At 37.2% G+C, this 15,159-nt stretch overlaps 1 protein-coding gene across 1 annotated transcript in view; it reads right to left on the reverse strand.

The window, feature by feature from the left end:
* The window catches only part of LOC138336107 (activating signal cointegrator 1 complex subunit 3-like), a 332,564-nt gene that overhangs the window by 310,166 nt on the left and 7,239 nt on the right, over positions 1-15,159 (reverse strand). Inside the window, exons 4-18 of the mRNA XM_069285451.1 lie at positions 13,053-13,203; positions 12,649-12,766; positions 11,910-11,965; positions 10,946-11,073; positions 10,642-10,783; positions 9,852-9,977; positions 9,088-9,288; positions 8,477-8,617; positions 7,921-8,085; positions 7,539-7,695; positions 7,013-7,104; positions 6,689-6,823; positions 6,250-6,441; positions 3,988-4,212; positions 3,562-3,625 (exon numbers count right to left, since the gene is read on the reverse strand). Coding sequence (XP_069141552.1) covers positions 3,562-3,625; positions 3,988-4,212; positions 6,250-6,441; positions 6,689-6,823; positions 7,013-7,104; positions 7,539-7,695; positions 7,921-8,085; positions 8,477-8,617; positions 9,088-9,288; positions 9,852-9,977; positions 10,642-10,783; positions 10,946-11,073; positions 11,910-11,965; positions 12,649-12,766; positions 13,053-13,203 — 2,093 coding nt within the window. The remainder of the gene's footprint in view (positions 1-3,561; positions 3,626-3,987; positions 4,213-6,249; positions 6,442-6,688; positions 6,824-7,012; positions 7,105-7,538; positions 7,696-7,920; positions 8,086-8,476; positions 8,618-9,087; positions 9,289-9,851; positions 9,978-10,641; positions 10,784-10,945; positions 11,074-11,909; positions 11,966-12,648; positions 12,767-13,052; positions 13,204-15,159) is intronic.

Here is a 15,159-nt window from a genome sequence, read left to right on the forward strand (position 1 = left end):
AAGGTAACTATGACATACCTCAATAGTATTGTAGTTGATGCTGTACACAAGAAGGTAACTATGACATACCTCAATAGTATTGTAGTTGATGAAATACACAAGAAGGTAACTATGACATACCTCAATAGTATTGTAGTTGATGCTGTACACAAGAAGGTAACTATGACATACCTCAATAGTATTGTAGTTGATGCTGTACACAAGAAGGTAACTATGACATACCTCAATAGTATTGTAGTTGATGCTGTACACAAGAAGGTAACTATGACATACCTCAATAGTATTGTAGTTGATGCACGTACACAAGAAGGTAACTATGACATACCTCAATAGTATTGTAGTTGATGCTCGTACACAAGAAGGTAACTATGACATACCTCAATAGTATTGTAGTTGATGCTGTACACAAGAAGGTAACTATGACATACCTCAATAGTATTGTAGTTGATGCTGTACACACAAGAAGGTAACTATGACATACCTCAATAGTATTGTAGTTGATGCTGTACACAAGAAGGTAACTATGACATACCTCAATAGTATTGTAGTTGATGCTGTACACAAGAAGGTAACTATGACATACCTCAATAGTATTGTAGTTGATGCCGTACACAAGAACTGTAACTATGACATACATCAATAGTATTGTAGTTGAATGGCTATGGTCATGTAAGGAACGGCATCTGTATGCGAGTGTGTTGCTGTGTTCTGTTGTGCAGTGGTGAGTGTATGGGAGACTGCTATGTTTGTGTTGTGTCTTCTTGGTTTTGTGGACTGTGCCCTTTTTATTGTGCTATATCACTGAAGCATGCGCCGAAGACAACAAGCATACACACCAAACCGGTCACATTAGACTGACATCGGGCTACCAGTCGTCACAACTACATGTTTGCAGAACGCTAAGCTAGGAGCAGAAATACCACTTTTATAGACTTTCTGTGTTTCCGGCCAGGGGACAGTTACACCCAGAAGCTTCCTAAAAGGGGCGGTGGCTCAACTCAAGGAACAAAAAGTGTGCAGGTGCCCTGGGAGGACATTAAGGAAGATACAAATGTCGACGTTGAAGAAGTGAAACAGATAATGATCAAATTTAGGTCGCCTTTTTCGATCATATGCAATAGGGGCAGGCAGGCTACTATTCTACACGCCCTACCTGCTAAATAGTATTGTTGTTGGATGCCGTAACACAAGAAAGGTAACTACTGTCAAGACCTCAATAGTATTGTTGTTGACGCTGTACACAAGAAGCGGTAACTATGACATACCTCAATTAGTATTTGTAGTTGATTGCCGTACACAGAAAGGTAAACTTATCTTACCCTCTTTTGCTTTTGTAAGTTTGTTGCAAGTTCACATGATGGGTAACTAAGACTTTCCTCATATAGGTATGGCTTGGTGATGCCGTACTCACTATTGTAATGGTATCTATAACATACCTCATTGTATTGTTTGTTCGATGCCGATACAAAAGGATGGTAACTATGACATATCCTCAATAGTATTGTAGTTGATGCAAGTACACAAGAATGTAACTATGTCATACCTAAATTTGTATTGTAGTTGATGAAAATACACAAGCTAAGGGTAAACACTTGATAAACATAACCTCTTTTGTCTGGTTGTTGAGTGCTTGTACACAAAGTAGGTAACTTTGGAATAACTCTATTAGGTATTGTAATTGATTGCTGTTACACAAGAAGGTACAATATGACTTACATCTATAGTATTGTAGTTGATGCATTTTACACAAGAGGGTAAACTATGGCCATACCTCAATTGGATTGTAATTGATTGCTGTTTCTCTAAGAATGGTAACTATTGGACTTACCTCTATTGTATTGGTAGTCTGATGAAATTACACAAGATAGGTAACGATGAAATACCTACAATAGTTTTGTAGTTGATGCCGTACACATTGAAGGGTTACTATTGAACAGTACCTCATATAGTATTGTAGTTGATGAAATACACAAGTACAGGTACATTTGAAATTCCTCATATTTGTATTGTAGTTGCTGTTGATTATACAGAAGGTTAACGATAACATACCTCATTAGTATTGTAATTGATTGATGTTCACATGATGGTAAAACTGTAATCTTTAACATCTATGGTTATTGTTGTTGATGAAATATCATCAAGAACTGGCTATCTGTATACAGCTACCTCATTTGTATTGTAGTTATGATGCTGCATACCACATGAATGGTAACTATGACCCATACCTGATTAGTATGTGTAGTTGTTGAAATTACACCTAGAAGGTAAAAAAAAAACTATGACATACTTACAATTGTTTTTTTGTTGATGATATACACAAGATACGGTAAATCTTTAACATACTCTATTAGTATTGTAAGTTGATGCTGTACACCAAGAAGGATTAACTATGAACATACACTCATTAGTATTGTAGTGGAAGCTGTATAACAAGAGGTGTCTTTACATTACCTCAATAGTCTTTGTAGTTGATGAAATACACTAAGAAGGTAACTTTGTAACTATGTAATCTTTTTGAATTGTAGTTGTTGACTGTAACACAAGAAGGTATATGTTGACATTTCCTCTATTTGTATTGTAGTTGATGCTGTAACATACAAGAGGCTAACTATGTCTTTCCTCCTAAAACCCCATCAATTTTATTGTATGTTGTGCTGTACCAGACGGTATATCTATTACATACCTCAAATAGTATTTGTAATTGATGCCATAACACAAGGAGGGGTACTGATGGACTTACCTACAATTTGTATTGTCAATGATAGTTGTTACACAAGAGTGGTATCTATAAAATACCTCAATTGTATTGTAATTGATGCTGTTCATCAAGAAAGGTACTATAACTTAACCTACATAGATACTGTAGTTGATGCTGTTCGGTCACAAGAAGGGTATCTATGCACATACCTAATATAGTATGTGTAGTTGATGCTGTACACAAGAAGGTAACTATGACATACCTCTAATAGATATTGTAGTTGATGCCGTATCACAAGATAGCGGTAAAACTTATGTCATACATCAATAGGATTGTATTGATGCAGGACACAAAAGGTAACTATATGACATACCTCAATAAGTATTGTAGTTGATCGCACGTAACAGTAATGGTAACTATAACATACCTCAATTGTATTGTAGTTGATGCTGTACACATGTAAAGGTACTATAACCTTACCCTCATAGTACTTGTAGTTGTTGCTGTTCACAAGAAGGTAACTATGACCTACCTCAATAGTATTGTGAAGTTGATGCTGTACAGCAGAAGGTAAACTATAACCATACCTTCAATAGTATTGTAGTTGCATGCTGTACACAAGAAAGGTAACTATGACATACCTCAATAGTATATGTAGTTGATGCAGCTACACAACGAAGGTAACTATAACATACCTCATATTGTATTGTGATTGATGCTCGTACTACAAGAAGGTAACTATAGACAATACCTCAATAGATATTGTAGTTGATGCTGTACACAAGAAGGTAACTATGACGATACCTCAATAAGTATTGTAGATTATGCCGTACACCAGAGGATTACACTTCATGCGTACATACAGGTAAGTTGTAGCTCCAGCCACTTGACTGCCTCCTCAACATTTGTCACTGTCCCAAGAGCAATCTAGAAATCAGATGATTAAGAGAATGCTTGAAATCTAAATACAGGTCCATATTCTCTGAATGAAATTAATATAATGGAATTCGAAAATGATTAATTATCAAGTATACTATGAAATTCAAGCAGAATTATTACCACTTGATACCCCCTCATCCACCCTCCATATGGTACAACCCTATGACCCTAGGAATCTTCTCTTTCCTTCTCCTCATTTCTCAGTGTTAAAATTATCTGCGAGACAGGAGTCGAAAAGATGCCTCCATCACATTTTATCCAAACCCCCATCCAATACCACAACACTAGTGTTCCTCTCTCTTTCTTGGTCCATATAAACTACAACCCAGAATACCTCTCTTTCTCTTTACCTCAGCGTTAAGATTATCCGTCAGACTGACACAGAACTGACTCTCTATGGGGTTCTGCCTCGTCATCAGAGACAGATAGTGGGACAGTTTATCATGTGTTGTGATGATTGTTCCGTGCCCAAACTTGTCAAACTGAGGACGTCCAGCTCGACCAAAGATCTGCATCACATCCAATATACCCAAATCCACAAAGGACCCTTTCTTAGCATCATAAAGTTGGGTACCCTAAAAAAGAAACAGTGATATTTGTGGATTTTACCTATACATATCTTAAACATATTCAACAATGATGAAATATTTGGGTTTCACCTTCATGAATGAGATACCTTCCATTGCAGGCCAACAAGAGTAGTTAGATGTAAGGGTAATATCCTGGGCATTTAAAATAGTCCTTCATTCAAGGTCACAGGGGTCAAATAGGCTAAAATCCTTTCATCAATGTGGTTTTATATTCAGACAGTAAAAGGTATTGGTACCAAACACCATGTGTGGCTATTGCTGATTATATCCACAATTAACTATATTATAAAGCTGATTGTTCTTTAAAATGATTTTAACAAGAGGCCCAGAGGGCCTGTATCGCTCACCTGGTTTGTAATGCCAAGTAATGTTCTGAATATAAGTTCATTGTTTCTTTTCTGAAGAAATTAGGATATTTACCTCTAATTCCCCTATTGGGCCCCACTCTTTCTCCTCCAGGGGGGTCAAAGTCAAAATTTATACGAATTCTGTTAACCCCAAGGATGTTTCTGGCCAAATTTGGTTACAATCCATGCAGAACTCTAAGACAAGTAGAATTTTTTAGGATTTACCTCTATTTCCCCTATTGGGCCCCGCCCTTCCTGCCCCCTGAGGGTCAGAGCCAAAATTTATACAAGTTCTGTTCCCCTTCCCCCAAGGATGTTTCTGGCCAAATTTGGTTACAATCCATGCAGAACTCTAGGACAAGTAGCAATTTTATAGGGATTGTACACTCTCTATACCCCTATTGGGCCCCGCCCCTTGACCTACCGGCCCTGGGGACAGAGCCAAAATTTATATACAAGGTACCTTGTTCCCCTTCCCCAAGGATGTTTGTGGCCAAATTTGTTACAATCCATTCAGAACACTAGGAACAAGTAAGCGAATTATAGGATTATACCTCTATTACCCCTATTGGGCCCCGCCCTCTCCTGCCCCCTGGGGGTCAGATGCCAAAATTTATACAAGATTCTGATTCCCCTTCCCCAAGGATGTTTCTGGGCCAAATTTGTTACAGAATCCATGCAGAAACTCCTATGGACAAGTAGCGAATTAAATCGAGAATTTTACCCTCTGATTACGCCTCTATTGGGTCCCCGCCCCTCCTGCCCCAGCCGGGGTACTACAGAGCCAAAATTTATACAAGTTATGTTCCCCATTTCCCCTCAAGGATGTTTGTGGTCAATTTTGCAGTGTACATATCCAAGGCAGATCTCTTGAGAACTCAAGTAGCAATTTAAAGGATATTTACTATTTTAACACCTAATTTGGGCCACCGCCCCTCCTGCCACCCTGGGGGGACCTGAGACCTAAAACTTTATACAAAGTTATGTCACCCATCCCCACCCATAGGATGTTTCCTGGTCAAAATTTGGTAACAATCCATGCCAGAACTCATAGGATCATGTAGCAGATTTATAGGATGTTTCCTCTATTTCACCCTTATTTGGGCCACCGCCCATCTTGACACAGGGCGGGGACAGAAGCCAAAATTGGTTTACATGTTCTGTTCCACCTACCCCCTTTGGTTAAGCAGATGTTTTGTGGTCTAATTTCGGCTAATACAATCCATGCAGAACTCCCACCCCCCCTAGAAAAGTAGCGAGGATTTATAGGATTTAACCTCTATTTAACCCTTTTGGGGCCTACCCCGCCCCCCTAGGCCAACCCAGGGGGGATGCAGAGACCAAATTTTATACAAGTTCTGTTTCCCCTTCCCCAAAGGATTGTTTGATGCGCCAAATTTGGTTACAATCCATGCCAGAACTCAATGACGAGTAGACGATTTAAAGGAAATGTTGACGGAACGGTACGATGTACGGACGACGGACGGACGGCCGACGGACGGACGGAACGGACGACGGACGCCGCGCCCATGACATAAGCTCACCGGCCCTTCGGGCCAGGTGAGCTAAAAATGGGATTGCATTCCTATCTACCAATAAGCCATTGATTTCATTTTAGAAAGCTAGAAATAATTTGTAGATGACGTCTCCCTATGTTAATACTTCTGCTACCCACCTTGATGATAACAGCATGAGCTGGAAGGTTCACGCCCCAAGCCAGTGTAGCTGTACACACAAGACATTTGATAAAACCTTTAGCAAAGTAACGCTCCACCAAGTTACGGTCCGATCGCAGCATACCCGCGTGATGACATCCAAACCCGTCCGGGAACATCTCCTTCAACTGCTTGTTCCGTGATCTCATTATCTGAACACATATTTTACATTAATTAGTCAATTACACTTAGTGAAGATATAAACTCACAGAAAATTTCACCGCCTACCTCTATACTTAAGGTAATCTTGGATCTCTTATATATACCGCTGCTACCTTTGAGAACATTTCTGTTATTTTTACCTTCTACTTTAACAGTTAGGTTATCTCAAAGATTTCTCTTTAATAATATAATTAAACGCATATTAACATAAGTGTATAAAATGTGTATCCTACTCACACTTTTGAGAGCATCCCCATACTGAATACTATGGTCCGGAACAAAGAACCCACTGTCTCCATTGTTTTTAGCCATTTCATTGAGAACACTCGCTGTTCTGACTGTATCATTCCGAGCGTGGACAAAGACCATTGTCTACATGGTAAAATCATATGCAAATTAAAGATAAATTACTTCTTGGAACATTCTGGTTTTTAGGCTTTGTATTTATTTATTAATATTTATTAATAAATCGTAAAAACTAGAAATAGACCTTAGATTTTTACACAAACATGGCTTTACATAACTCTGTATAGACAGTATATTTTAATTATCCCAGCTTACCTGATAACCCTTTTTAACCTGCTCCAAGACTTTTTCATAACAGACTGTATTCATGTCTTGTAACTGTTGCATCTTGTTGGTCGACTTGATTCCTGTATAAAACATACAAAGTCCACTTATATATTGGCATCAACTCGGACTCCTGTCTTAGACTCCAGGATAATGCAACAATCTCAGACTAAAGTTTTTGTTTAGCTGATCAAAATAACACTCTCTGTAATGGTTAACTTAAAAACAAGAGTTATGACTGTTTCAATCCACATTCCTCATTTTCTTTAGTTACTAAAGGCTCATAGTTCTCTATATTTTTATCAAGATAATCATGTTTCTGATTATATCAACATCTGCGATCACTAACCAACCAGGTATTAATCAGCACAAAATTCTTTCTAATTTGAATGAACAGCATTGACACCAATGAATTTTTTTAGATTAATATAGTTACAAATGGCTATAATCTATTGCCAATGACAGTATTCTGAATACACCGATTGCCTAACAAAAGCTTAGTTTAACATTGCCTCACCAACAAAGGTCTGTCCAAGAGGTACAGGTCGGAAGCGGCCATCAAAGAAGAAGAGTCCTAGATAGGGGTTGACGTGGAGGAAGCGGGCCACATCTAAGTAGTTTGGTAGTGTGGCAGACAGGCCAATGATTCGGATCATGTTCTGGGAACTCTCCACCTGTACAAAAGCAGGTAAGAAAGTAAGGTTGAAATTGAAAATACAATTTCCTCTTTTTACTGTAAAATCCTTATTATTAAAGAAATCCAATTAAAGTCAAGCTTTGGAAGCTGAACGATTTAAGACAAACTCATTGTCATTAATGTGTTTTATCATTTGTTTTGATTATTGAAAAATCAAGAATACTAATCTTAACTTTGTAAAGTAGCAAATCACACTGTTTACCTGTCTTAGCGTCCTTGCAACAAGACTCTCTATAACAGCTCCACGATCGTCATGGAGAAGGTGCACCTCATCAATGATGATCAGTTTAACGAGCTGAGCCAGAGCCACATCTCCAGTACTCTTTCTTGTAACCACATCCCACTTCTCAGGGGTCGTCACCAGCATCTACAAGGTCAAAAGGTCAATGTCAAATGAAGTTATTACCCAGTAGTCACAGCTATTTATTACAAAAACTCTTTCCCTAAAAAACTCTGACTTGTATATTTCCTATTCCAGTAAAATTTTAGAAACATCATAGAAGAAAGAAGCAAAGTCTGTAAATCACAAAATATACCTGTTATGATAATAGCTGAATGGAACAGATAATGATGGAATGGGATGTGATGTGACAGGTCAGACATGGGCATTACTATATGTCAATATTATGTCCCCACCATAATTTCACGGCTGGCATAAAAATTTGCAGTGTAAATAATGAAATTTACCTGTCAAAGTTAGAAGAACCATTGTTCCCTGTGATACATGACATACCTGAGAGATAATATAAATACATTACCTGCGTTTTCAGTATCTCAGCCTTGGTCAGCTGCATATCACCTGTAAGTTCTCTAACTGTTATCCCTAGGGAGTCCAGACGACTCCCAAAGTTCCGAACCATCTCAGCAGCCAGCGCCTTCATAGGAGCTACATACACTATCTGTATCAAAATCAGATTACAAATTTAGAATTATAACCTAGAACTGTAAGTCAACAGCTAACCCATACCCCTTTCCCTACATCTATTTGCATACAGTTGAATACTCCTGATCTGATAAACTTTTATCTCTTTTCACAACAATTTAAATGCAAATGTTTTATATGAACTTGACAAAAAAAATTCCTGAAATATGTCATAGTTTGAATAAGCTGATACAAAGTCTAGACCAACCAGGAGTTATGGCAGGTATTATAAATTTCCAAATCATATTTTTTCCCTCTCTCTTTCCTCTAAGATAAGCATGTGTTTGAAGATTGGGTAGATGGTGTATTGTATTCATAGACCTGAACTTTGCAAAATTATTTTTTTTATTTCAGTAGCCAATAAATGTAATATTCTTTCTTTATCACAATCATATATATGTATATGTCAATTTTATATTCAGTCTGAGATCCTTTTTCTTGCTTTACCTTGAATTCGTCTTTTTTGATGACCCCCTGCGAGATATGCTGCTTGATTTCGTGGAGAATAGTTAACATGGCGATATTTGTTTTACCGGCACCTGTTGGAGCACAGATTAACAGGTTCTCATTGGTTTTGTAGGCAGCTTCAAACACGAGGGACTGGATACGATTAAGGGTCGTCGTCCCTCTAAACGCAATCTGTGCAACCTGTCACAGAAAACAATACATATCTCATTTTATATCTATTGTTCTTAAAATTTGATTTTTAATTGGAATCATCACAAATTGATTTTGCTTAAGTGTGTAATTTGAATTACTCCATTGTAATATTTAATTCTGGATGAAGTAATCACCGGCTACCAAGTCTCTCAATTAATAAAGCATCTGACCAGTGTTCAGATATCCCAGGTTCAAACTCTGGTCTAGTAGTACATTTTTCAGCTTGTCTTATACAACAGTATATTATCATCAATATCTATTATCCTTCTGGTAGTTTTAAAGTAACATCTACATACATCAATTTTGAATTTGGTATGTACAAGTTTTAGATCAATGCCAAATTTTGAATGGTTTATACAATGATGAACAAGCATTTAAAAGGTGCAATTAGCGAAATTGTACTTCAGTTAAGAGCTTATAGCACTGAAAACCTTACATAACGTAGCACTTTCTAATGAAGATATAAATAACTGATATTATGTAAACAAGGTTTGAAATATATTAGTCGTGCCTAAACTAGCCTAAATATATACTCCATATTTATTACAGACCTCATCCAGATTGGCTATAGGAACTCTGTTGTTTCCGACGGTGAGAGCGGACGCTTCAGTGTGTGGGATGTGGACCTCCTCGTAAAGTTTGTAAGATTTTCGATTAAAGGAATCAGGAAGCACCAACTGTTATCAGACAATAAATCAAATAATCATTACTTTTATTTACTTTTGTTAGATCTAAAAACAAACAAGAAGCTGCAAAGCTTAGCTTTTTTCCCCGCACCCTGCAGTTGGTATGAAAACCCAAATACATGTATTTATCAAGCTCAAAGTAACAGTTATTTAAGAATAACTTTAAATGTATGTGAGTATTGTAAAACTGAAAATGAAAAAAATAATAACAACAGGTAACAAAAAAACAGTAATTTGGTATTTTTTTAACAAGTTTCCAAGGTCACAGAAAAAATACCAAACATGAAAGGTCCACAATTGCAAAAGGTACCGGTACATTTAGGGCACTTGTCTGATACATACAGGAAATTTCAAGGAGCTGCATTGAACGGTTTATGAGTTAAAGCCCCGAAAAGAATCTTGGATAGACGGAAGGACGGACGGACGGACAGAGCCCAATTTAATATCCCTGCAAACGTGTTTTGTTGGGGATAATTAACAATTTGAAATGAGATACTTTCACTTAACCATGAACAGGACAACCTACTTACTTTCTAAACAAGTAATTTATCAGATATGTACACTTTCTTATCATTTCCCATAAACACTCCGATTACATCCAAAACCATGCTATAAAGGTCAAAGGTAAAAGGTTACAACAGCTACTACTACTGACCTTGACCCCTCCTACAAAGGCTGAAGACTGTCGAGCCTCCTCCATGGCGTCGTACACATTTGGGTATTTTTCTCTGGCTCGGGGCTGAAAGGATCTGTCAGAAAACAGAGGGCTCATCGTAGCTGACTTTAGGGCTGCCTCCCTGAAATTACAATAACAAAATAAGTAAGTTAGGTTTCCTATTTACAATTAAGTTTATTCCAAATATATCAGCAATTTTTTCTAAAATGCTTTTTATAAATATGGCATGACACTGAAGGTGATACCAACACTTTATGTAATAAAGTTAGAGCTGTATCCTAACCTCTGACTACGAAGTTCCTGGGGATTGAAGCTGGCCACATCTCCCTCCTCCTCTTGCCAGCCCCCTTTCTTATCAAACTTCTTCTCATCCTTCCTCAGCTGCTTCATCAGCTTTCTCTCCTGCTCAGTCTGTCGGTACAAGAACGGTTCTGATCAGCAAATGACAATATACATTTGTAGACTTAGTTTTCGTTCAACATGTGTTATGTTGAACAAGAGGACCAAACGGTTGCCTGAGACTGGAGGCCGAAGGCAACAGTTCAGTCCGAGAATTCAACATATCACATGTTGAACGAAAACTAAGTCTACAAATGTTTTGTTATACCTTCTATCTATCTTATAATGTATAGTAGCAAATGAATGTAGTCAATTTAGTTTTAAAATAACATAAATACAAAGAATGAATATTCATAAATTTGTGATTTAACTATTTGGCAGAACACAGAACGATAGAGCATTGATAAAAACAAATTGAGTTTTGGTCTGGTTCCGTCTGTTTTTCACCACATACAGACATATGCCGATGCCGCAATTAGTTTACGCACTTCGGTGGAAGTTGCCGAATAGTGCCGAATACTAATGAAATGTGACGTCAAACATTATAGATGTCATGATGACTTTAGCAGTCAACATTGCAATGTTGACCGATCAACATTTCGATGTTGACCGGTCAACATTTCACAGGCGCAAACATCTGAAAATTGGACTTATTTTACTATAGAATAGTATAAGGAATACAAAGTAAAGGTATAACAATATGGTATGTTTTCAAAAGCAGAGAATAATCCTTACTCTTTTAAGAGAACACTTATTAACCATTCCATTCCGAATTTAGAAACAGTTTACTTTTATAAGCTTTGATCATGTTTTTTGTTAGCAAGGCCTTTATACTTATAACATCAGTATTCATTTGATATTACTTAATAACTATAAAAAAAAGTATGTCAGGGGCAGATAAGTCCTACCTGAACTGTGACCTGACAGCCATATGCAGGTTTGTTTCCGCCATCGCCTTTTTTCCCTAAAAATGAGTAATGAATATTTTTCAGCTTCCTCCTCAATTGATTAAAATCTAATAGTGTATAAAACATCAGAATCTGGGGATTAAATGGACATTTCAGTCTAGAAGTACATTAAAATTTGCACATATTTCGGAAATAAACCAGTTTTAATATAAATCAGATTTATTGGTTTTACTGTGATATTCCAGAAAAGTCCACTGTAGTGAAATGTACGTGAAATGATCAAACTCGCTTACTGTCCGCCATTACACATAGTGGTCGGATGTCTTGTTTGCTGAACCCTGGCCATTGCCAGTGTAGTAAAAACATTTTTGTCTAGAACTACTCAAATCGGTCTTACAGTAGTGTGTTAACCTGTTTTGATGCATGTTCTTGTCTAAAAATAATTTCATCAACTCTTGATGGCTATATATTGCATTTGTTTAACATGCGTGACTTTGGCTCGGTTATGGGTACAGGGTACATGTACCTGCTTAATTGTATCGATCAACGATTTGAAAGTTCAACAGTATCTATCAAAATACTTAACAATGTTGTGAAATTTGTCAATATTCCTTGTTATATGTTTCATAAGGAATGTAGAACAATACAATTATGTCATATTTTGCTTCGTGGTTATGTAACATAATTAGCCTCACTGAATTGTCCCTTTAATAATGGTCTTTTCATGTATGCCACTTACTTGCACTATTGGGCCTGCTTGCAGGGTCGGAGGTTAGAGAGCTTTGTATGACCCCATCTCTGTTTTGTAGTAATGTTTCTATCAGCTCAAACCGATCAAATCCCATAAGTTCAAACAGCTGTTGAATATGTTAAGAGAGATTTTCAGAAAGTGAAAGAATTTGTTTCCTTTTTATTTTGGAAGATATCTACCGTATATTTATTTTGACCTAAACATTTTGCATTCAAACTCAAATACCAATGGTATTTCTTTTGATTCTAGTTTCAATAAACTTTACTTACAGATGTTTAAATGAAATTTTACTTTTACTTCCATTTCATAAGTTTCCTTGATGTAGCATAACACAGTATATCATGAAATAGTAAGACAGACCAAGAAACTTGTAGTAGGCTGTTACCACTTACATCGTTCTGTAACTCGTGGTCCGTTTTAGACGAGATCAGTACATCAAAGATAGTAGAGCTGATATCCTCAGTTGTCATTCCTAACGCCGAATCACCGGTCGGATAGTACTTAGATACCTCTCGATGTAACCATCCCGCGTCATACTTAGAACTATCAACAAAGAATTCAAACAGTGTTACACTTATTATACTCAAAATCAAATAAACAGGAAGTAATACAAAGTATTTACTGGCAGATCCAGTAAACCAGGGCTCGAATTTCAGGCTGTTTTACTTGCTTTTTGCAAGTAGATATACCAGAATAGCAAGTGGAAAAAATATGCACTTGCTTATTTTAGCAATTGGTTTTTATCAGGGATAACTGTAAAAATGGCATAATGATTGTGAAAAAAAATTTTAATTGAAAATATGGGGACCCAGTTCTTACAATAATGTTGTTGATATACATTATGTACTTATACACCTCACATCAACATGCAAAAATAAAGCATTTTATATATAACATAACTATAATTTGAATACGGATATTAATTGTAAGTAAAAATATATTTTAGCAAGTAAAAATTTAGGGCACTTGCTATTTTTAGCAAGTGACAAAAAAATGTAAAATTCGAGCCCTGAGTAAACTATCTTGGGGGGGGGGGGGGGGTAAAAAAATTTCAATGGGGGATTCAACAAGTGTAAAAATTGAGAAAAAATGTGAAAATACATGATTTTTTTAATGAATGCTTATCCGCCCAAAAAAAAAGTATACTCACTTTTTAATATCAAGTCACACCTTTTGATTTTACTATAAACAAGAGGCCCATGGGCCTTAACGGTCATCTGACTAATAGTACAATACAACATAGTCGTTTAAAGATCTTAGCCTATTTGACCCCTATGACCTTGAATGAAGATCAAGGTCATTCATTTGAACAAAATTGGTAGCCCTTCATCCCAGCATGCGACAGGCCTAATATCAGGTCTCTAGGCCTCTTAGTTATTCACAAGAACTTGTTTAAAGGATTTTAGCCTATTTGACCCCTGTGACCTTGAATGAAGGTCATAGGTCATTTATTTGAACAGACTTGGTAGCCCTTCATCCATGCATCCTGCAGGCCCAATATCAGTACCCTAGGCCTTCTGGTTCTTGAGAAGAAATCGTTTAAAGATTTTAGCCTATTTGACCCCTATGACCTTGAAAGAAGGTCAAGGTCATTTATTTGAACAAACTTGGGTAGCCCTTCATCCCAGCATTCTACAGGCCTAATATCAGGTCTCTAGGCCTCTTAGTTATTCACAAGAAATTGTTTAAAGGATTTTAGCCTATTTGACCCCTTTGACCTTGAATGAAGGTCAAGGTCATTCATTTGAACAAACTTGGTAGCCCTTCATCCCAGCATGTCACAGGCCCAATATCAGTACCCTGGGCCTTCTGGTTCTTGAGAAGAAGTCGTTTAAAGATTTTAGCCTTTTTGACCCCTTTGACCCTGAATGAACGTCAAGGTCATTTATTTGAACAAACTTGGTAGCCCTTCATCCATGCATCCTACAGGCCCAATATCAGTACCCTGGGCCTTCTAGTTCTTGAGAAGAAGTCGTTTAAAGATTTTAGCCTTTTTGACCCCTTTGACCCCTTTGACCTTGAATGAAGGTCAAGGTCATTCATTTGAACAAACTTGGTAGCCCTTCATTCCAGCATGCCACAGGCCTAATATCAGGTCTCTAGGCCTCTTAGTTATTCACAAGAAGTTGTTTAAAGGATTTTAGCCTATTTGACCCCTGTGACCTTGAATGAAGGTCAAGGTCATTTATTTGAACAAACTTGGTAGCCCTTCATCCCAGCATCCTACAGGCCCAATATCAGTACCCTAGGCCTTCTGGTTCTTGAGAAGAAATCGTTTAAAGATTTTAGCCTATTTGACCCCTATGACCTTGAAAGAAGGTCAAGGTCATTTATTTGAACAAACTTGGTAGCCCTTCATCCCAGCATTCTACAGGCCTAATATCAGGTCTCTAGGCCTCTTAGTTATTCACAAGAAGTTGTTTAAAGGATTTTAGCCTATTTGACCCCTTTGACCTTGAATGAAGGTCAAGGTCATTCATTTGAACAAACTTGGTAGCC

Source organism: Argopecten irradians, chromosome 1 (genome assembly GCF_041381155.1).
Source record: "Argopecten irradians isolate NY chromosome 1, Ai_NY, whole genome shotgun sequence".
NCBI lineage: Eukaryota > Metazoa > Mollusca > Bivalvia > Pectinida > Pectinidae > Argopecten > Argopecten irradians.